General features: G+C 40.8%; 2 protein-coding genes across 10 annotated transcripts in view; one reads left to right on the forward strand and one right to left on the reverse strand.

The window, feature by feature from the left end:
• The window catches only part of LOC132577189 (ETS-related transcription factor Elf-2-like), a 63,317-nt gene extending 56,830 nt beyond the window's left edge, over positions 1–6,487 (forward strand). For 2 of the 8 annotated variants that reach the window (XM_060246765.1, XM_060246769.1), the window contains 5 exons: positions 243–416; positions 1,215–1,304; positions 3,060–3,252; positions 3,611–3,955; positions 4,793–6,487. In XM_060246765.1, the coding sequence (XP_060102748.1) occupies positions 243–416; positions 1,215–1,304; positions 3,060–3,252; positions 3,611–3,955; positions 4,793–5,420 (1,430 nt within the window). In that variant the 3' untranslated portion in view covers positions 5,421–6,487. The remainder of the gene's footprint in view (positions 1–242; positions 417–1,214; positions 1,305–3,059; positions 3,253–3,610; positions 3,956–4,792) is intronic. The other 6 variants (XM_060246766.1, XM_060246770.1, XM_060246768.1 and 3 more) reach the window with 3 other exon arrangements.
• Positions 6,488–8,201: 1,714 nt separating this feature from the next.
• Positions 8,202–22,684, reverse strand: LOC132577191 (nocturnin-like). 2 transcript variants are annotated; one of them, XM_060246773.1, is made up of 3 exons: positions 22,256–22,684; positions 10,431–10,700; positions 8,202–9,511 (listed from the first exon to the last, which is right to left on the reverse strand). In XM_060246773.1, the coding sequence occupies exons 1-3, from the start codon at positions 22,461–22,463 to the stop codon at positions 8,676–8,678; spliced, it is 1,314 nt and encodes a 437-aa protein (XP_060102756.1). In that variant the 5' UTR covers positions 22,464–22,684; the 3' UTR covers positions 8,202–8,675. The 2 variants fall into 2 exon arrangements, with proteins under 2 accessions (XP_060102756.1, XP_060102757.1); XM_060246774.1 differs by lacking the exon at positions 22,256–22,684 and adding an exon at positions 15,073–15,097.
• Between the last annotated feature and the right edge of the window lie 692 nt (positions 22,685–23,376).

Below are 23,376 nucleotides of genomic sequence, written 5' to 3' on the forward strand. Positions count from 1 at the left end.
CATGCAAGAATTATTTTTAAAAAAAATTAGGATCATATTATGTCACAATAGATGTATCATCCATCACTGATATATGTATCAGACAGTGACTGAATGTATGGGATACTATGAGTTTTAGAAATGGTGGGATGATGCCTTTAAGCCATGCAATATTTTTTTAAAAGTTTCTTACAACATAGAACATACAGAATTATCTCTAGTGTAAACAATCTGGATAAACCTTATTTATTTGCTTTCTTTAGTGGAAGTTTTTGTCCCTCCTTGTGTGTCAACTCCAGAGTTCATTCATGCTGCAATGAGGCCAGATGTGATCACAGAAACAGTAGTAGAGGTATCAACGGAGGAGGCTGAACCAATGGATACATCTCCGATACCAACATCTCCAGAGATCCATGAGCCAATGAAGAAAAAAAAAGGTACGTTAAGAACATCAAAGTGTATGGTTTTTTAATGTTGTTTTAAGATGGGTTTCGTTAATGAAAACAGTAAAGTAACAGATAATGTGATTAAGCCATACATACACTTACTTATCTGTTGTTCTATCACTTTGGGTCCTCTGGGCCAGAAAGGTAACTAAGAAATTGCATATTTCCTACATAGGCAATAGGTAATCCATTGGTTATTAATATCTTGATTTAAGAAAAAGTGGGATTGCAGATGATGTTGTAAGTAGACAATTCAGATTTACATATTTAGGCAAGAATTTCTTGCCTCTTCAACAACAGTCTTGACTGAATGTACAGATCAAAGCAAACTGCCTTTGCTTTATTTTGAGGAGAACATATGTGATGTTTGCAGGAATGAATATTGGTTCAGATTTGCACACTGCCATACATGTTTCAGGAGAGTTGGGGCAAGTTACATGCCTCCATTAATACCTTCTCTCTAAAAGAGGAATACTAATGACTGACTTTGTATGATTTTTTGTAAGGATATGAAGTAGTAAATAAAACAAATGGATGAATTATAATTTATGTATAATTAGGGGAGTGATTATAATTAATGCACCTGCCAACTACATATAAATGAAATAGATTTTCTCCTTAAAAATTCAATAATCAGATAAATTGTGACTTACAAAATAAGCTTATTTGTCATTATCTTAATTGGTCACCAACTAGTAACCCATTTACATTTGTATAAAGCCTACCTTGTGAGGTAACCTAAACTGTAAAGTAGTTACAGGTTTCAGCCTTTCAAACTGTTTTTTGCAGCTGGTCGAAAGCCAAAAACTCAAGTACCATCAGCCATTTCCAGTTCATCTCCAGACTTGGGCATGAAGAAGAAGCCAAGAGAAGGCAAAGGTGACATTTGTGTAATAATACTTGCAGAAATTTGAAGTATTTAGGAAACACACCTTAATTCTTTCACAGCTGAAAGTTTAAGAGAACATCATGCAAGTTCTTGCTTGCTGTTTTGGGTTTTCAAGGCATAAAATGAGATCAAGGCATTTGCCATTGCGAGAACTTGTTTGCCAAGCCAGAAAGATGATATGTCCCTAGCACTGAGGAAGGGAAATGTTTCAAGAACAAGTGGGGGGCAGGATGAAATGGATGTTTTCCTTTTAAAATTATTTGTATGTGTCCTACTTCTTGATCAATTGATTGTCAAGGCAGCTTATAATAAACTAAAATGAAACAAGAAAGTACCACCTGTAGGGATGTTGTTCCTGGCAGCAGCATGGCTAATGAGCTGGTTCATAGATGCAAGAGAATGAAATGGCAGGACAAACTTTTTGCCACTTGAGACTGTAGGGGGTGAATTCCAGCTTAGAATTTTCCTCCGCATAAAAAAACTACGATATGAAATAAGAGAATTATGGAAATAAGCTAACAAAAGTTCCCCATGAAAACTCTTGTCTTATTTTAATTAATAAATACAAATCATACACATTTTTGGTGCAGTAATTTCTGGTATTAATATTAAGACTGAATGTTCCAGTACATACAAAGATTTTTGTGCGATAATTTCTGGTATCATACAATACTAAGACTGAAGGTTCCAACACAGATTTGTAAAGATATTCAAACCAGTATCTGGCAACCGGTCACAGTAAAGTGCAAAAAGTGCTATTCCGTCATTCAGTTCAAATATACTATTTTCAAAGGAACTGTAGAGATTCCATGTGAATCCAGCTGACAGTAGGCCAACTTGTGAAAACTGTTTCAGGTTACATCTTTCATCAAAGCCAGTATCACTTAGAGATCCATTCCTGTTACAGAAATTCAAAGTTTACTCCATCGGTTTCAAAAAGGACTGGTACAAGTCTGGCAGCTGAAAGAGTACCTGTATTCAATCCAGAAATGAAATGACCTTTGCTGTGTCCTTGTACAATGTGACCAGTTCATGGTAGCAAAAATATTTATATTGTAAATTGATACTGACTCTTGTGGAAGATTGCCCCCTGCTGAAATGTTAGTAAATTACAGGACTTTGTTAGATGTTTTATAACATTCTGCAGGAGTATCTAGGAAGTGTTTTAATTCAGAAGTATTTTTTTTAAAAAAAAAACCTCTGCATGAATAACATAACAAACTGCATGTTGCTTTGGGCAAGCGATAGTACTGCTTAATTTGTCAAATAATTACAGAAAACCATGGTGATTTACATTACTTCAGAAAGGTTGGTTTTGTTTGTTTAAGGTTAGAGATACTGAATGGTTTTATTATGTAGTTATCTGTATTCAGATTTTCTGATATTTTAATGTTAAACCTTATTGGTTAACTATTATCTCAAGGAGTAATAAAACTTGATCTACCATTCATATATAAAGAGTAAGTCAGAAGTTCTGTCCCTTGTTAACCTTTTCTCTTTCTGTTCTCCAGTAACTGAGAAGGTTAAAAGCATCTAACAATATTTTAATGGTCCTTTTATAGCTGTATTTTATAGTTTTGATTTGTAGTACTTGTTCTTGAAATTCATTTAATTACTGTTTTATATACAGATCATGATGGTTGATACATAATCTAATCATTCTGTTTTCTTGGCAGTAGAAAGGGAAGTTTTGTACTTCTCTGTTTTAAATATGAAAATGACACACATATATTTATTTACTGTAGGAAATACAACCTACTTATGGGAATTCCTTCTAGACCTGCTTCAGGACAAAAACACTTGTCCCCGGTATATCAAGTGGACCCAGCGAGAGAAGGGCATCTTTAAACTTGTGGACTCAAAAGCAGTTTCTAAGCTATGGGGAAAACACAAGAACAAGCCCGACATGAACTATGAAACAATGGGAAGGGCCCTCAGGTATATATATATCTACATGTAAAAAGCATGGATTGGGAGGACTATTAAAAACAGACAAAATCTTTGCACTAATGACAGATTGGGAGCTTTACCAGAGACATAGTCTTGCTAATGTAGTCTTATACTTTTTGAACTTGCCATGGAGCATTGTTGTTGCCATTCTTCTTGCTATTAATGATGCTACTAAATAACATCACTTTCTGATTTTATGCTGTAGAATCCGTTATGCATATGTAATTTTTTTGAGAAAATGGCCTTGGATTTACCAATTAAATATTTTGGATAGAAATGTAAAAAATGGGAAGGTTGTTTTATAGCTGTTATTTTATATCCAATATTCTTATATTTTTCCTTACAGATACTACTATCAAAGGGGAATTCTGGCAAAGGTTGAAGGGCAAAGGCTTGTGTATCAGTTTAAAGAAATGCCCAAAAACATTGTGGTAATTGATGACAAAAGTGAATGTGGCAATGAAGATTTGTCAATACCAACAGATGAGAAGTCATTAGAACGAGTGTCATTGTCTGCAGAAAATCTTTTGAAAGCAGCAGCCTCAGCTCGCACAGGGAAAACCACTTCTCAGTTGAACTGCACAAGAGCAGAGAAGTCAGTTAGCAGAGTGGTGAATATATCCTCACCCGGGCATGAAATGTCACCTTGTTCTCCCACCACCACTACTCTTCCAGCAGCAACTGCTCCCAGGTTAGTGTTGCATGATGTACATTGAATAAATATATTAAAAAATACATCTAGATCGAGAATATAAAAACATAACTGTTTTGGTGCAGGGCATATAAACCAAACTATAAAAAACAGGAATTAGTTAAATCTCGATCGCTTTTAAAAAACAATGGGTGATCAGATGGGCGGTTTGAGCTGCCCCGGGGACCGGAGGCAGGCGGATCAAAAAAGTGTGTACACACGTGCACATCTCCCTAACATGCACATCCCGCATGAAGCCCATCTGGAGCTGGATTGAAGCCGCCTCAGAAAGGTACCACACTTACAAAGTGGTGCTAGATTCTGAGGTGGCTCCAAGGCACTTCTTCGGCCATCTGGATAGCTGGGGAGCGGCTGAGAGGCACACGAGCACTCTGGAAGCTCCTCTGGAGCGCACGCAGCCTGTCCCTGTTCTGGAGGTGGGCTGCGTGCCATCTGGAGGCTCCCAGCTGCTCCTGCTTGATGCTTCCCTGAGCCAGTCATCTGTTTTCAGCCCTTGTTATCTACTTTTGAACATTTCAGCATTACTGCTGGCTTAATAGTGAAGTCAGGACTTTTTTTTTCTTTTTTAAATCTAACTCTTAACTATGTTTTCATTTTTAATGCAATTTTTAAAGCTGTAGCAAGACAGCATAAGTCCTGAAATTTTAAGAAGCAAATTGAAGTACATTAGTGTGCATTTTGGTATGGGGAGATCTCTAGTTTCAAACTATGATTTTGGGGGGGGGGAACAGTTGCTTGTGGTATCTCTCACAGTTTAAGTCATTTGCTCCTGTGCTTGTTGGTTTTAATACTGCTCTGTCTTTACATATTTTATAGAACTGTTCGTGTGGCAATGCAAGTGCCTGTTGTAATGACATCACTAGGACAGAAAATTTCAACTGTTGCAGTGCAGTCAGTAAATGCAGGGTCACCATTAATTACCAACACAAGTCAAACATCAGCAACAACCCCAAAGGTGGTAATCCAGACAATCCCGACTGTGATGCCAGCATCTGCTGAAAATGGAGAGAAAATCACAATGCAGCCTGCAAAAATCATTACAATTCCTGCTACACAACTTGCACAATGCCAGCTGCAAACAAAAACTGGCCTACCTGGGACAGGAAGTATCAACATAGTTGGAACGCCATTGGCTGTGAGAGCACTCACTCCAGTATCTCTAGCCCATGGGACACCAGTGATGAGACTTTCCATGCCTCCTCAGCAGGCCGGTGGCCATACTCCTCCCAGAGTTATTAGCGCAGTCATCAAAGGTCCAGAAGTCAAAGCTGAAGCAGTAGCTTTAAAGCAGGAACGGGAAGTTAAAACACTGCAGCTTGTGCAAGAAGAAAAACCAGCAGATGGAACCAAGACAGTTACTCACGTAGTTGTCGTCAGTACACCTTCAGCAATCGCCCTCCCTGTAACTGTGAAAACGGAGGGAATAGTAACGTGCGAGAAATGAAGAAAGGGCAGTTATGAACATTAGCTACGTAGTCCATTGTGGAGTTGAGCAAACTGACATATTTAGGGAGGCAGGGAAATGGACACAATCAAGGCGGAAACAGAGACTTAAAAATGTTAATAGTTATGCATATATTTGAATTTTACTGGAAATTAATTAATGTCCCATGTTTCAGTGGGAATTGAACTACAGCCACACACTGACACAACTGCCTCTTGCAAATTGAGAAAATACTAAGCTGATGAAAAAGGAAATTCCAAGTGGTGGAGGCTCCAGAAGCTCACTGCATTATTACGTTACACTAATGCATGGAACACTAAACTGGTTCTATGAGGGATTCTCGGTTGCTATGTACTGGAGGTTAAAAGAGAGTTGTTACAAAAGACAAATCTGATGCATTTAATATGCATACCAGCAATTACTACTGTGTACTCACAGTATTCAACTGGTGCTATGTTAAACTTTGCTACTAGGTATTCTAGAATGTGAATTAAAGGAGAATTAAAGAGCTTCTAAGAGAAGATTAAGATCTAGAGGGATTTTTGTATCATACAGCTTAAGCAGATTTAAAATGAAAGCCTTAGACTGATTTTCAGTTATCTTTCTTGAAATAAGCTAATGGCTTGTTTGTGTAAAGCATTTTTTATTAAAACAATTTTTTTAAAAAATCTTATACCTAGCACAGTATTGTTATAGAATTACATGTAACATATTTTGTATGGTAGCTAAGTCTGTCAGTTTCTTACTTGTGGACAAAGTGGCAATGGGCGTGTCAGCATTTTTGCTGCACCATGCCTGGAGTCAACCACTTAGCCTCGACATCTGTGCATACATTTCAATTTCAGCTTCTACTCTGTCACTTGAAAGGTCACACTTGGCATGAACTCGTGTCAGGTAGTTAAAAGCCTGTAAATTTTTTTTTTAGTTAAGTTAGAGGGAAGTACCAGTGTTCAGAATGAACTATAATAGTTTGTATATTCAACATTTAAAGTATATTCTATTTTGTTGTACTCTTGTTTCAAAGTGTATTCAAGTAGGTTTTACTGAAATACAAACATGAAATTTAAGTTTAGTCTCTTTTTTAAAAAGTCTTTTATGTCTGCTGATGTTCAGCTAGATATCAGATTTATAGTTTTCATGTTAACAAAGATTTAGTTAGACAACACTTTTAAAAACTATCTTGCAATAAAGGCATATTTTTTACTGATTATGCTGCAGGAAAGGCAACCCCCCCTCCCCCCAATACTTCTGTTTTCGTCTAAACTAATAGAAGTGATGTTATGGTTAATTCTGAATGGTAATTTAAAAAGGAAACAATGAGGGAAGAAAATCTACCAAGCAATGACTGCACCAGGTATTATTCATCAATACAGAGGTAATATCCAAATCATGCTACAAGAATTCTTAAAGAGAATTTTGTAATAAGAATTAGATTGACATATTAACAGCTGTACGTTCTATCAGTAGAGAATTTCCTTGTCCCTGAAATCCAGTGATCGTATTATATGCCAGTACCTTATTGAAGCTTAGACAGCTTATGCATGCTTGGAATAGGGAGTGAAAACAGCAGTCCTTACTGCTCTCATATCCTCTAGACTTGATGAGCAGCTGTAGTGCAAGTCAAACTACCAAACAGTTGGCCCTATATTCATGTAATCTAAAGAATGGGAGTATACTACTTACTGGTGAAATGTCAAAACTTTCAATTAATCATATACTCCTATGTGAATACTGATGATCTACAGTATGGCTTTTGTTGTACAATGGAGCAATTCTTAATTATAATGAAATAGTATTTTATTATATGGAATGAAACAAAGTTATAATCAGTTTAAGAGAGGGTTTTTTTGTTAATAAGCCTACATGGGATAACTGAAAAATCACAAGAATTAGCAGGTAGTTGTACTTTCCATTCCACTAAAATACTTTTTGTAAATATTAGCTAAAGGAGGAGGGAGATGCTTTTCACATGGGGCAGTTCATCTCGATTGAATGTGAAGAGATGTGTAGACTGAAACGCTGTACCCCTAGGGAGGTGCTGTTCCTGACTGCAAGAAAAATAACAAATACTACCATTAGGGAGTAGCTCATGAGAACTCAGCCCTCCTCATATTAAGGAACTGTCCAGTACTGTGCATCTGTAAATGTGTGCCATTTTAAGTTGCTCTGAGATGTATTCCTCTGACTCACTAGGCAGGCCAATAAATAGTCATAATTGGCTTGCTATATGCTACTTTCATCATATAACAAATGCTTTCCCCCAAAGGCAGTGGGCAACATAGCCCACTCAGACCCTTGTATGCCTTTGTTTCTTGTCCACTAAATGAAATCTTCAGAATACTATTCACAAATCTATTACAGTCAGGTAATATCAAGCTGTAAATCATCAGCAGGTAGGGGTTGTGCACTAAGATTGTTAGGAAAGACTGAAACCAGGGTGAACATAGCACATTACAACTTGCTGAAAGATTGTTAGCTACCATGGCGAAACACCTTTGCTTGCCTGTGGGTCAGCAGGTGTATTGGCTGCCACTCCCTGAACTGCACTGTTTCTTAGTGTTGGCTGTGTTGACCCTAAACAGATGCAGCAAGGAAAGCAAGCTTGAAATAACAAATGATCCAGTTGGAATGAGGAAAATGAACGGCTTTATGAAAAAGCTGTAGAGGAGAGGGGAATGTAATTTGAAATAGGTGAATCTTCAAAATGGGAAGCTTTCTCCACAACAGAAATTAAAGTTCCACAACTTCCCTTAATTTACATAGTGAAAGAGACCAAGTAAGTGCAAATTCAAGCATATTTTAATTAAATAAAATCTGTGTTAACAGTGTTTTTGCATGTATAGAATTAAATGGGTCAACTGTTACCAACATTTGGTCAATCACTATAACTTACACTGTAGTGTGACACCTTTTTGGCCCATATTGTGAACTTAGTGCATAATTGTCACATCTGAGGCAAATGTTCTTAAGAAGTCATTGATCCCCAAGCAGCATTAGGAATCATTTCTCAAACACAGTGGCAGAGCTTCTCTAAGAAGAGATAATACACAAGACAACTCTTGAAGTAAGCGATCAGCAAAGTTTTTGTGTCTTACTGTTATGGCAAAGTTTTAATGACAGCATCTTTGAAGGATATGATTCAAAGTAAATTAGTTGTCTGTTCATAAATAATTCCCCAAAATCTTCAGGACCATAGTTTCAAGGGCAACTCCATAAACCCAGTAAGTTTCTTAAAGCCCTCAAATCAAACCCACATTATAAAAGCCTGTCAGGATTGTCATTAAAGGTGAAGTCACATACTAGAGACAAATGGTCTGAAGGGTAATTCAAAGATGGTAGCCTGTTGGGTCCAATTTGTTCCTCAGTAAGAAGACTGAGAGCAGCATTCACTTGTAAAGCATGTTGTGAATACCAGATATAATCCAGTGTGTGCCTGCATTCTCCAGAAGGGCGAATCTTCCAAGTTGTGTATGGGGGTTCTGACAGCCCATCAACACTCAGCAGCTTGTAAGCACTATTCAAATTTAGGCTGGAGTCTGAGAATTCCTTGTAAACCTCTTCTGTGGGTTCAGCATTGAAGTCGCCACAGACAATGAGAGGGATGTCAGGCTCTTGGGTGATACTTTGCAGTTTCTGCAGAAGATCTGCACCTTGTGCAGATCTGAATCTTTCCCAGCCATTACGTGCTTTCAAGTGAGTGACAGCAATGCAGAACAGCTTGCCAGTTTCATTACATTTTAGTATTTGAGCAATGGCTACTTGATTGGTTTTTAGCTTCATTGCAGTCAGCCTGATGTTGTCACTGCTGATCAAAGTAAATCTGTCTTTAAGAAAGAACAAGGCACAGCCATCTGGTCCGTTGTTACATTCCACATCTAGACATGGAGACCATGGCTTAGGGAAGAAAGTACATTGGTAGCCCAGTCGACTAAGGAGTGGCTGAAAGGTGTCAAAATAGTGGTCCACTTCTTGTAGACACAGGATGTCTGGTTGGTATGCAAGGATCTCTTCGAGAATGAGACATTTCCTTTCTTCCCACCTGAGAGCTTCCATAGGGCACTGAACAAAGTTGTCTTTGCCTTCCCCAAGAGCTAGAAGGAAAGAACACATGCATGGTAGTTAAGCAGCAACTGGTGGATCATTTTTATATACATGTACCCTACATACAGAGAATCAGCCTGTCTTGATTCAGGCACTCAGCCATTGTGAGGGTATTCAGTTTCTCAGTTTTGCAATTCTAGCTTCACTTTACTTGCTGTGTTTCATATGGAGGCCTCAGGATGAGATGACTGATGTGGAAAGAACTGAGGCAGCAGAAGGGACTGTTAATGAACAGGGGTGGTAGAATGGACTGTTAACATGTCAGGCTACAGCTGAAGGATCACATTTTGCAGTGATCTTCTGTTAGCCCAGTCAGCGAAAAGCCTATAGTCTTTCTTTGCATCGAGTTCTTAATGCAAAAGGGAATTCCAATTCATTCTGCTGTGTCAGGGTTTCCCGTCCTCATTATCCTCCACATGTAAACCAGGCTCAGCTGATAGCTAAACCTGCACTATAATTTTCAGTCCTCCTCAACTCCTGCAACTAAGGCTGCCAACCTTCAGGCAGTTAGCTCGAGATCCTCCCACTATTACAACCGATCGCCAAGTAACATCTGTTCACCTGCAAAAAATGACCAATACGGAAGGTGGACTATTTACCACACACTGAAATCCCTCCCCTTCCCAAATCCCACCCTCCTCAGGCTCCACCCCCAAAATCTCCAGGTATTTCCTAACCCAGAGCTGGTAACCCATCTGCAACTGATAAAATGGTCAATTGATGTTACCATGGCTAGTAGACACTGATGGATCCAGAGTTGCTAGAACTACCCCGCATGGATCTATCTTACTCCTTTTAAAGCAATCTATTTTTATAGCTGTGAGAAGACCCACTGTCAATGAATTCCAAAGTTTAATTCAAAGTACAGTGTTTCCTTGATGGTCCAGAACAGCTGATGAATGTTTATACCTTGCGCAAGTATATTCCACTGCATGACTCTAATGGGTTGGTGGGTTTTGGAAACACTGGTCTGGAGGTTCACAAAGTCTCTCTGGAGCCGGGCAGGACGTTTCCGAAGAATAACTTGACATTCTTCAAGCAGCTCCTTAGGGTCTATAGGATCCAGGATCTCAGAGTCTGGGTGTTCCAAGTATTCCTGATGTCTGGAGACCGCACCACTGCTCAGAGGCTTTGCAAGAGCGCTGTACAGCCTGCTTGTACTATTGCCCATGGAATACACTGGAATAAAGAATGGTAAGTTCAGCAAAGACAAGGATGAGTAATTCCCACTCTAGATCTGCTACTACAGGGTAGGCTTCACTCCCCCAAAAGGTCAGAATTGATGCTCCAGTTAGTTTTTGACAATGCCTTTCAAGGCCTCCATGTAGGATGCTTGCACAACAAACTCTAGACTGGTACAGACATCAGTTCAGATTCCTTTCTTTATTAGAATTACTAGTTTCCTCTGAAGGAGTCAAGAAGAAAGGTCTACAGTTTAGGGCATGGAGTTCAGAGTCTCTATTCCAAAGACTAAGACAATGGCTCTTTCTAAGTCTCAGAATTCTGGGATTTTTCTCAAGACAGAGACAGTACATTTAGATGTAAACTTTCAAAATGTGTGTTCTCTTTAAATCACTTCAAAAAATGTCTATTTGTGATAACTAGACCTCACCATAATGAAGTCTATGGGAATATTAAAAGACACAAAGGACCTATACAGAAACATATCTGAAGTTGGTCAAATGAAGGCATCTAATTTTCTCCCCCTCTTCTGCTCAGCTACAGACTAGATAGCTGCTGAGAACATTGGGGAGAGGAAGGGATGGGTGACATTCAGTTTCTTCCAGAGACTGACCTGGACATAGAGTATTCAAAACTGCAGTTGCTCCAGTGGCACAGAACTAGCAGTCCACTTAAGGGGAGATATGGTACAAAAAATTCCAAATGCAAAAACCATGAATAACTACCTGGCACTCCACAATAATAAAGACTTCTTTTTGTAAAATGTCAATGTGTATTATTCAATATTGGCGAATATCTCCTCAATATAAAGGATATCATTCTTATCACAATTTACAAATATAACATCAAAGGATCTTTCAAAAGGTTGCAATACAGTAAGAACTAAAAAAAGACATATTTTGGTGTGTTCACACACATTTTAGTGTGTGCTCAATAGAAATCCATGATCTGAAGATAACACAAAACAAAGCTGAAGAAATCCGGAGCCTTCATTGGACTGTACTTTTGGACTTCATAGTGGTACACAAGTTGTGGTATTTTAAGTTGGATGTACTCATGTTTCTGAGAAGCATTATTATTAATGATTGGTTTATTGAATTATTATATCTAACTACTGCAGCCTATTATATTTCTAAATTGTGATAAAAATGATTCGTTAGTGGTATATTGTATATTGAGGAGATATTCACCAGCATTGAAGATTACACACTGACATTTTACAAAAATAGAACTAGTGCCACAGCTTCCTATATTGTTAGATAATAAATGTGAAGCCTAAAACAGTTCAGGAAGAACCTACTGCATGGCTCTTCTGAGACAATTAAGAGTGGACCAAGTTTAGCCAGTGAGCTTCACAGATTGGGTAGGAATCTGAATTCAGGATTTCCCCAGGCCTAGACTAACATAATAGTCACTTTTTAAGTTTAATTTATTTGCATACTGCTTTTCTGACAAGCAATCAAAGCAATTTCCTATTATAAACATAGGATATGACCCATTGAAAGTATCAGAAATACAACAGCTGGTCGATTTCCAAATGCCCTTTTAATTATTCAAGTCTTATTCTTCCCTCCCCCCCTCCCAGACTGCCACAAAAATGTCAATTACCACACTTTTCTAGGCAGCCAATTCCAGAGGACTGAGACCACTATTGAAAAAGCACAAGTACCGGTTATTCTGACTTTTCTTGGGGTTAGAATTCTAAAACTACACTATGCTAGCTGCTCTGTATGGTTCTGAGTTTTTCAGTAAGAATGATGCTTTTAGCAACTCACACCCCTGGCTGGTCACATGAGCATAAGGCCTAAACATGCTGAATAAAATAACAAAAAAGTAAGAGTCACTATTCACTCTGCTACAATTATCTATTTCCTGCTATTTGGAACAGCAGTAATTACCAGAAGGCCTGTAGCTGCAGGGGGGGGGGGTGGACCGTGGGGACCCTGCTCCCAACTTTATGTCAGGTGTCCCAACTCAGGTGCCACTGATCTTCCCTCCCTTCCCATGCCACTGCTGTTGGGATAAAAACTGAGAGGCTGGGAGCCACCCCTCCCTCCCCCTACAATTTAAATTGCATGGGAAGGGTACCCAGGAACAGCTGCTGCCCTTCCCACACCATTTAATGGGCCCACCGGGGGGGGGAGGAAGGGGGCAGCCCCCAGCCTCTCAGCTTTCACCCCTGTGGCCCCTCAAGTGGTAGTGGCAGTGGTAAGGGGGTGTGAGTAGGAGGGAAGGTCAGGCACCCTGACTCAAGCACCCTCAGTCACAGCAGCAGTGGCCAGGGAAGGGGAATTGCTAAGTGCCCTGTCCCGATTTTTAAAATCCTGGCTGCAGGCCTGATAACCAGTCTCTTCCTGTTACTTGTTTAATGAGTTTACCACAGAACCTGAAAAGACCTCGGCTCTCTTTTGCCCCTATTAATAGTGTAGAATTAGTCCTGTTAGAATCTTGTGCAGTCATCCACCCTCATGAGTTCCAAATACAAAACACTTAGCTTGAAACGAATATTTTCCCCATCAATGCGAAATATTACCTCTAAGTGAGTAGCAGTTCATTAGTGGTGCTAGCTACTTGTAAGAAGTGATATGGTAATTTGAGTGTTGTTGAGTTGTCTGTTTATAGAATGTTTTTATTGTATTTTATTGTTTTATCATATGTTGTACTCCACCCTGAGCCCTATGGGGAATGGGCGGGATAACATATACTAAAAATAAATAAATAAATATGAAAATATTGCTACTTGTAAACAGTGATAGGAAAATATTGCCCAGGGGTGTGAGTTGCTAAAAGCATCATTCTTACTGGAAAAACTCAGAACCATGCCGAGCAGCTAGCATAGTGTAGCTTTAGAATCCTTGTAAACATGATAGGAAAAATGATAATGAAGTGGAGTGGATGAGGTTCCTTCCCAAGTATGCAGTGCTGGGCCTAGCCACATCGCTAACCCAAGCCAGGCTATGGAACTGGTTTCCACAAATGAGTACAAAGATATCCTGTTCTTCCTTCAAATGCCACCCCAGCTATGTTGCATACTCCTTAACACAGAGAACCTCAAAAAATGAGGCTGGATACTGGCTGGATATTGTTATCTGGGATAATATGAAAAAGGAAGACTACTACAGAAGCTCTCCTCACCAGTAATTTGCATGCAAGAATAACATTAAGGTTCTCTTCACCTGCTAATGGTACCCTAAAACAAGTATAAAGTTATACTTGACCATCAGAAAACTTTAAGACCAATCAGCTCAGAATTAGCTTAGACTTCCTATTTGCTTCTGCAGCCATCTAATTGTAAGTAAGAGAAAGAAAACAAAAAAGTTCCATTAACAATATGCTCAAAAAGAAAGTTGCTTAATTCCCTTTGTTGCCACCATGCTTCAAAAATGCACCCCTGTATGTAATGAGCGGTGTAAGGTAGTTGTGCCACACTGAAAAGGAATCCACAGTGGGCAAAAGGAAAATGGGAACATGCTGGCCCTTACAAGGGCAAATATTTATTGAACTATGACTTTGCTTAAAATCCATTAACTGATTGGTCAGTACAGCATAGGACCATGAAGTCTCAATTTTTTGCCATAAAACTAGGAATGCATGATTTTCTTTAAGGCCTGAAACTCTAACTCCTAACTTTGTTTTCACTCATGGAACACCACAAAGAAGTTAATACTACTCTCATTCATAGGAACAATTTGCAGACCAAAAGCATCCCTCATTAGAATCCACTCAGTTCAACAGATAGAGCTCTGAGAAATGGACCTTTCTTTCAGTTGACCATTAAGCCTCATTTTATTTGACTTGCATCCCAATGTGGTTTGTCACATGCCAGACATTTTCCATTGGGCTGCACAACACAACTATTTATACCAATCATAGCAGCTTCTAAATGTGTGAAGAGTAAACAAAAATGGCAGCTTCTTACTAAACTGACTGGCAGTTTTATGTAATCTTTCACATGTGCCAAGTTTCATGACGCAAGGGTTTACCTCCCACTCAGAGATGAGAGCCAAAGCAGTCATGAATGTTCTGTTCCATTCATTTATGCATCATCGGTTTACAAACAAGAAAACAGTCTAGCTGTTCCCACTCACTTCTGCCCCCTAAGGAAGGGGGAGGGGCTCTGGATAATAGAATGTTCTGCAAGACTGAGAGGATGGCAGACCTGATTTTCAAAGACTGGCTTTAGCCTACGGAGCAGGGAGCAAGAATCTAGCAATCATATCTGACACAAACAGAATGCAAAGACTATGGCCCCTGTGAATCCAGATTACAACACAGTCATGGGTGATTGTCTACTCCTATGACTGACAAATCAAACTCTCACTGCAGAATACATGTTGCCATCATGTCATACTGGCCATGGAGTGCTCACCATTTCCTATCAGCGTAAAGAACTGGCAGTTTGATTTAATACATTCGGCAGCCTTGTCTTGACCAAGCAGCTGCTCACTGGAAAAGTTGGCCAACTTGTCCTCAAGGGGAAAGTGGACTTCTGTGCAAAGGCATTTTTCTATGGCTCCTCAATGAAAGCAAATATCATGTATGTAAACAATCCTGATCCTCCCCGATTTTATTTGGAGGGGACAGCACTGTCAATTACACTATAGTTTTAAGGTCATCAAACACACAATCTACCACATTTAACACAGAAAATAGATCTTACTGCTTAACTGCCTATTTATAACATGTTTCCTAGGATATAAGAATATTGTTCTCCTTTGTAGATCTTTTTTTTTGTCTACCAGTTCCTGGTTGAAAGCTAAAACTGCATTAAATAATCTCTAGGCATAACTATATAAACTTGCCAACACTTTCAGTTAGCAAAGTTCCAGACCATAATCTTTGCAATATTCATATTAAAAAGCATATTTAATAATATTAATATTACATACACACCTGAAAAACCTTGAAAAACCACATCAGCGTTAACAGTAAACACCTCTAACGGTGAAACAGGCACAATTAGACTCTGAAGTCACATGAGCTCTCTTATATTTGCTAAACTGGTCCAGTGGCGACACCTAATGGCCTCTTGCAACAATGTTTCTAATGTTACAGGAAATGTTTCACCCTATTGTTATGATTAATATTAAAAAATGAAAAAAAATCTAGATAAGACTTTTTTCCATATTATAGTCTTCCCACATACTGAATTACTCACTAGCTAAGCTGTGGCAGATTTGACACATGAAGTAAATGCATTCCTGTGCAACTTTTTGTATTGTACTTGAAAGCTCTTTTAGTACCTTCAGAGAATCTGAATCAGCCTTACACACTCAATTAGGCTTGTCAGTACCCGGTCCTGGCAGGGGATTCCCTGGTTTTGCAGGCTCCTCCCTACCGCTAGGAAGCTGACTGGTGGGAGGAAAGCCCTACCCCAACAGCTACTATGTGTTTTTCTATCTCTGAAGGCTTAGAGGAAACTTAGAAATTTGGAAGGTTTGTGTGCCTTTAAATCTCAGAAGAAGCAAGGCTGAATAGGGACAGGGGGTGAACCTGCAGAGCCATTTGGCTGTTCCCACTGAGTCTGTGAAGCTGTGGGAAAGGAAGAGAAGCCAGCAGTTTCTGTTTGTTTTACATTTCTTTCAGAAGTTGTTTTCATAGTAAAGAGTAAACTAGAACCTTTCGTTTCCTGTGTTAGTCTGAAGTTGGTGGAAACACAGCAGATGGTTACATTCAGCATTTCCTGTGAGTAAACTGCCTCAGTGAGATCACAAAAGTGTGTTCCTGCAAACTGCTTATTTTGGCTGCTTTGTGAGTGTATATGTTCACTTTTCATTTACTGGAAGTGCAGCCAGCTGCTGGGGAATGAGGAAATGAAGACCATATTCAGGGGACCTGCACTGCTGTATTTCTATTTATTTTAGGAAATAGGAAAGTCTCCTAGTGCCATCTCCAAAGTCCCCAGGTATTTTCTGAATTGGACCTGGCAACCCTATACTCAACCTATCAAGAAGAGACCTAAGAAATTTCTCTTTTGAGAGGGAAGATACACGCTGTATTTTATTTAAGTTTTCATTTGACAAAAATTCTCAGGGGCTGTGGCCCAGTGGTAGAGCATCTGCTTGGTAAGCAGAAGGTCCCAGGTTCAATCCCCAGTATCTCCAGTTAAAAGATTTGGTGGCAGATGTGAAAGACCTCTGCCTGAGATCTTGGAGAGCCACTACGAGTCTGAGTAGACAATGCTGACTTTGATGGACCAAGGGTTTGATTCAGTATAAGGCAGCTTCATGTATTTGCAATTTCCATGATGACACCCCACAGCCTTGAATTGATAACACTTTTGACTGAATGCCTTACAAGCTATCTTAGGCAACTGACCTCTAGCATGCCTCTTGTGTAAGCAGATTCTCTTATCAATGACCTTTTAATCAAATTCCTCCAAGTTCACAGTATCCTGGATGAGACTGGCATATACTGATAGGCTGGTGAAAAGCAAAAAGCAAGATTGTAGGCACACACCTAGAACTGACATGTGTGCTCTAGCTATTGAAGGATGTTAAGTGGATACAGTTCAGTATTTGGGGAGAGGGAATCAACTTTAACTTCAAGTTGAAACATGGGACCTGCTTTTAACATGTGCCTTTCTCTCCATCCAAGCAAAAGAAATCTGCAGTACACAAATAAATAACATGATACCAGTGACCCTGGTATGGTCCACTTTGACCTAAAATGACCCAATATTATTCCGGATTAGGGATGGGCACAAACTAGGAAAATAGCAATTCGTTTGATTGCTTGAACCAGCAGCTCAAACCATGTTGGTTTGTAGTTTGTTTGATTCGGGAGGTGGTAGAACAGCCCCCTCGTGAGTTAGAGACACCAAACTCTCAAGAAGTCTTCAGCAGGCTCTCCTCCACCCACCCTCCAAGTTTGGCAAAGACTGGATTTGGGATGCCCAAGTTATACCGCACCCCCCCCCTCAAGCAGGTGCCCTGAGGAAAGCTCAGCTCTACCTTCAGGTTTGGTACCTGAAACCACAGCAAAGAACACCTTTCCAGCTGAGAGAGATGTTTAAAAAACTGTCCCTCAGCGCGGGTGAAAAGGAGTCCCTCAAAGCCTCCCCTAAATCAGTAATGCAGCAAACAATTCTTCTGCTCTTGTGACAACTAACTCTTCTCTCTTTGTGCCACAAAGTGAAAGCAGCTGAGTAAGAGTGTGGTATTATACTGGTATATAATTTGCTCCCTTAGTGCAGAACAGGAGCCCTGTAGTTGGCTTCCAGAGCTGCCAACCAAGCTATGGACAACTGCTTTGGGTGTTTCTAGAGTTCTCCACAAGTCCACTCCCAGGGTTGCCTAGGTATTGATTGAACTGGCACCAGGCTATCTGGAAAATAAACTGCAAAAATGAAGCAAACAAGCCACCGTGGAAAAAATGGAGTTCATTTTTTGGTTTGGGAATGATGAACTGAACCACTCTGAAACAAACCACGAACTAGCCAGCTTCATGCTCAAACAGCAGTTCATTTCTCGGTTTGTGCCCATCCCTAGTCCTTATTCAATAGCTGAAGACTAGTGCCCTTAACGATAGTCCTTACACAGCTGTTTATTGTGATGGAGCAATGATAGAATATATAGGGCACATGGAAAGTCCCTAGAACACTCAACAATGCACTATTCAGAATTAATGTAAATAAGGCAGCTTAGTCTCCAGCACTGTCCACACTGACAATATTTTATAAATAATAAATAGGATTCATTTTCTGCTTGTCAGACATGCAGCTGCAAGACATGATAAATAACTACAAAGGAAGACATTGAGGCACTAAAACAGGGATGTTGAATTCATTTGTTATGAGGGTTGGATCTGATAAAGATGAGACTTCGTTGAGCCAGGCCATGTCAGGTTGGGCTGGGCCAAGTTGAGTCTGGGGGGCCTGATAGGAGCCAAGCTAGGTATATACCTATTTAAAATCAAGTAGCAAAGATATAAACTTTATAAAGGACACAAACACACACAATTTTTTTTTTAAAAAAAATCTTAAAATATGCTTAAAATGTTAGCACTTGTTGGAATTAAAGGTGCTTTATTTGTATCTCTCCCATGGGATCCAGGGAACTGGGCAAAGGAAGCTTTGGCTTTTTCCTTCCTTCCTTCCCTAGGGGACCAGGAGTGGAAGGGAAGAGAGGCTTGACTCAGTAGCTCTGCTGTGCAATTGAGAGAGCCTGAAAAAAAAACAAGCTCTGCCTTTCCCCCTTCCTCTCCAGGGGAGGAGCCTTAGCTCCTGTGCGATTGAGCAAGCCTTGCAAAGCAAGCTGTGATGCAGAAGGAAGTAAGAGATAGGGTGAGGAAGCAGATGACAGCCAGTTGCTTGGGGGCTGATAGGAGACCTCTGGATGTCTGATTTGGCCCTTGGGCCACATCTCTGACAGGTGTACACTAGCAAGCATCCTTGCTCATAAGTGACAAAAATTTGTAATCCAAAAACCTGCTGCTCATCCTTTGTGGGTGCCTGATGTGCGTTTGAGCGCCATTTGTTTCATGTACACAGCAGTGAGATCAATGATGCTGCTTACTTTTATTGCATTGGAATCTAGTGAAGCATTCTTTGCTGGAGCCAGTTTGGTGCAGTAGTTAAGCATGCAGACTCTTATCTGGGAGAACCGAGCTTGATTCCCCACTCCTCCACCTGCACCTGCTGGTGTGATCTTGGGTCAATTAGAACTCTCTCAGCCCCACCCACCTAACCAGGTGTCTGTTGTGGGAAGAGGAAGGGAAAGGAGATTGTAAACTGCTCTAAGACTCCAAGTGAAAGGTGGGGTATAAATCCAATCTCTTCTTCTTCTATCTTGACCCCTCCATGTAGATTGTATTTGTGCAACTGCAATTAGGCTGCCACACTCTTCTCCAACAGTGCTATACTGATTCAATGTTCTTTGTGGGTTTTTTTTAAATTTTGCTTTGGTGCTACTGCACAGTTTGCAACTTGATCCAAACTGGTTTTTCCCTGAATAGATAACCTCTGTGTACAACTCCAGCATATAAACTACAACACTGCAATACAGGCAATGCTGCAATATGAGCATTAGAAACCACATGCATTGCAGCAAGAGAACGAGAAATGTCTCAACATCATATGGAGGGTCCTTGATGATCAAAGAGCACTCAGTTTCCAGCAGCAGCCAGTCAGATGCTTCTGTGGAAAGCTCAATAATTTGCAAGGAGAACACTGAAACAAGTTTTCTGGAACTCTTCCAGCACCCATCTACTCAACCTTGAAGCAAAAGGAATATTGGACCTTCCACCAGAACAGAAAAGTTGCTTAATAATGCCTATGAAGCTTATTGTAAGTTGCTCAATAACTTTCATGCAATATGAGTAGCTTGCTCATAACAGACAGTTGAGATTTCCTTATTCAACCATACATTTTTGTGATGGTTATGACACTACTATCCCTTTATAGACATTTGTAATCACCTTGTTCCTGGCCTTGTATGTGTGTGTGTGGTGTGTGTGTGGGGGGGTGTTAATGAGGTTCCAGGGATCCTACAGTTCAATCCTGGGCACAGCACCAGTTATTAAGCTTTCCATATATGCAGTTTAAAGGGTTCAAGAATGCAGCTCTATTTCAAGACAGCAATTTCCACTTTCTTCTCTTACATCATTGGTGGAAAAGAGCTCAGACAATTTGTTCTTTCGCAACTTGCATTGCAACGTGGGTGAGAAAATGACAAGAAGCCTCTGCTCCAAAAAGACAGATTCTCATGATTCGTTTCTTAAGACAGTGTGTGTGTGTGGGGGGGGGGGAGGAATCACCCACACTCAGCCTTAAGTTTGGCAGCACCCAGACATCTATTAAAACAGCAATCAACTGAATAATGCAAAAGGATTTCGAGCATTTCTATTATAAACGTACTTTTGAAATTGTCAAAAAAGTGCCAGAGAATACGTATCCTAACATTACACTCACCTGCATTTTGGAATGCTGCAGAGTGAAGATTAATAACTATAGTCACAGATGATAAATGGTAGCATTGACATCTGCTACTACCATACATTATTTTATACCAATAAACTCATCAAACTGCTCTGCTTGAGCTAGATGGACCTCTTGATTATACATCTTATTTGTTGGATGGAAATTCACACATTCTTGGTGGCTGCTCCACAGCATAAGAACATGAGAGAAGCCATGTTGGATCAGGCCAATGGCCTATCCAGTTCAACACTTTGCGTCACACAGTGGCCAAAAAAAGAACCCCAACAGGTGTCATCAGAAGGTCCACTAGAGGCGGACCAGGACACTAGCAGCAACTATCTTGAACATTTGTGCAGTCAGCACAAGCACTGTAACCATACATTGTTATCCCTCTCAGATATTAATTCCTAAGTTTCAGCAGGATTTAAGAAAAAAAACAGTACTAGGAACACCATCCTTCCATTGCACTTAGATCTTGTCAAGAGCCCCCTTCCTCAGTTCCTTTAGGAATCCAACTGAATTCCTAGTGCCATTGGCAGCTTTAAAAACAGCAAAAGAATAGTCCTGTGATGCCTGTCAGCTTCCTTAGGCATGAGCCCACTCCACCAGATGCTCTTGAAAGTGTATGCTGCCACAAGCTAATACTGCTAGCCTACTGGAACGCATTAGTCACTTTGGAAGCCAATCTGTAGATCAAAAGCAGGACAAACAGTGGAAAGTTCTTTTCATTCCACCCAGGCACAAATACACAACTGTAATTAGCAGGGATTTTAACATACCTCCTCTCTAAATATGCTACAGGCGTTGCTTGAAATGGCAGAGCAGACAACGCATACGTAACCCAGAGAAATAAAGCAGGAGCTTGAAACTTATCTTAACAAGGTAGTAAAATCAAGAGCATTATGCAGTGGGAAATGTACCATATGATAATGTAACACAATGCCTTACTAAGAGAACAAAGAAACAAGAGCCCTGTGGCACCTTAAAGACTAACAGAATTTTATTCCAGTTTTACATACCTGCATCCACTCCACAATTACACTGGAATAATGTTCTAATAGTCTTTAAGATGCAACAACACTGTTTATTTTTGCTGCCACAGACAAACCTCTATGGAATCATTACATACTAGAAAACCAGTCCATATGTGAAAATGATGGTATCAATAAGCTGGTTAATCACAGGAACTCAAACACTTCTCTCCCCCTCCCTCGCCCGAAATGTGCATCTGGCATGCACATAATCTTCAACCAATACGAGAAGACACTGTGTAGCTTGGACAGCATCACAAAGAGCACCCCCCCCGCCCCGCCCCATTTCAGATCTCAGCCTAGAAGCTGATGAGCTAAACCCGAAATACATAACTTCGAACCCCAACTTTAACAACCCCCCACCCACAATGTGTTAAATGGCAGTGACCTACCTCACAAGGTTGTTGCGAGGATTAAGGTACTGGGGCGATGCTCAGCATCCCCAAGCTAAAATATGGGAGCTTTATAATCCCAGCTGCTGATGTGATGCGTGCCCTTCAGCTCCGGCCCGAGGAATTCTCTTCCCCTCTCCCCCTCCTACATTCGAAGATCCCAGCGTTCCACCACTGAACCTTGAGCGGAAGAGAGTTCCCAATACTCACCAGCTGGAGGATTCGTAGCCCCTGGACCCGCAGCGGAACAGCCACAGCGTGAGGCGGCGGAAGAGGAGGCGAAAAGGGCAGGCGAGGAGACAGCTCTCTTCGCCTGCACAGGAGACCGGCGCAACAGGGACGAAGAGGCGGCGGAGGAAGGAGCGCAGCAGAAGTTGGAGAGGGCCGAACACAGGGAGCGAGCAGGGCTTTGATACATAATCACGCTACCCTCGACAAGCCAGGCGAGCACAGGAAGAAGCCTCCGGAACGGGACACGCTAACGCTAACCTTCCAGAGGTCTGGCGCCGCGTCTTCCTATGTCCCGAAGCTGAAGAGGAGGCACGCCTCGGGAAGAAAGAGCCGCTACTGCTGGGAAAGAACTCCCAGGAGAAAGAGTTGGGTCACCCCCGGAGTCTTCCTAGCACAACCACGCGAACGCACCCGGCTTCTGCGGAAAGAAGCCCCAAAGTGCATAATTCACACCTTTTGCCGGCACTGACGCAATCGGAAAGTCCCAATTGCAGCCCTGGGGGTGGAGGTTAGAATGTCAAAAATCCCTCCAGTCGCACTATTAAGGGCAAACTTGGGTAAATTTGAAGCACATTACATCAACACGTTAGTCGGGATACCCTACTTTTCATGCGGCGAAAAGAACGCCCAACGAACTTCCCCTAGAAGTCTTTTATAGTGTGCTTCCCCCCATTATATGTTGGACATGGTCTGGTCTGCGCACTGATGTTTCGAAAGCTGTGCTGCTGACGTCACAACGAACGCTGTTGCGGAGGGCTGGTGGGCGCGTCGTGGGAAGGGAACAAAGTCTGTTCACGCCACGAATGTGGGGAGGCTGGTCTGTCTCGTGATCGATCGAATGAGGTCGCGAAAGTATGACTCAATGCACGAGGTGTCCCCCCCCCACCTTTATAGTAGTGATTTTTCACTTTGCAAGTAATGGGGAAGTAAATCTAGTTTTAAGGAATTAAAATCTTTTGTGGTTGTTCAGTGAAACACTGACCGTGGTTGCTCTTTGCTCTGTTTCTGGGCCCCAGTGGACTGAGGGTCCAAAAACGTTGTTGATTATTCTGAGAGAAACAAAAGGTAATATAGATAACAGGCGTCTGCCTCATAACTTC

Source organism: Heteronotia binoei, chromosome 9 (genome assembly GCF_032191835.1).
Source record: "Heteronotia binoei isolate CCM8104 ecotype False Entrance Well chromosome 9, APGP_CSIRO_Hbin_v1, whole genome shotgun sequence".
Lineage (NCBI taxonomy): Eukaryota > Metazoa > Chordata > Lepidosauria > Squamata > Gekkonidae > Heteronotia > Heteronotia binoei.

What these genes read in the sequence shown, in the direction of transcription:
- LOC132577191 (XM_060246773.1), bottom strand. Translation starts at nt 22,463, where the DNA reads ATGTATCAAAGCCCTGCTCGCTCCCTGTGTTCGGCCCTCTCCAACTTC. An exon ending in GGCTACGAATCCTCCAGCTG is followed by an intron (nt 10,701 to 22,255) that starts GTGAGTATTGGG and finishes TCTTTATTCCAG; the next exon opens with TGTATTCCATGGGCAATAGT. An exon ending in GTGGAATATACTTGCGCAAG is followed by an intron (nt 9,512 to 10,430) that starts GTATAAACATTC and finishes CTTTCCTTCTAG; the next exon opens with CTCTTGGGGAAGGCAAAGAC.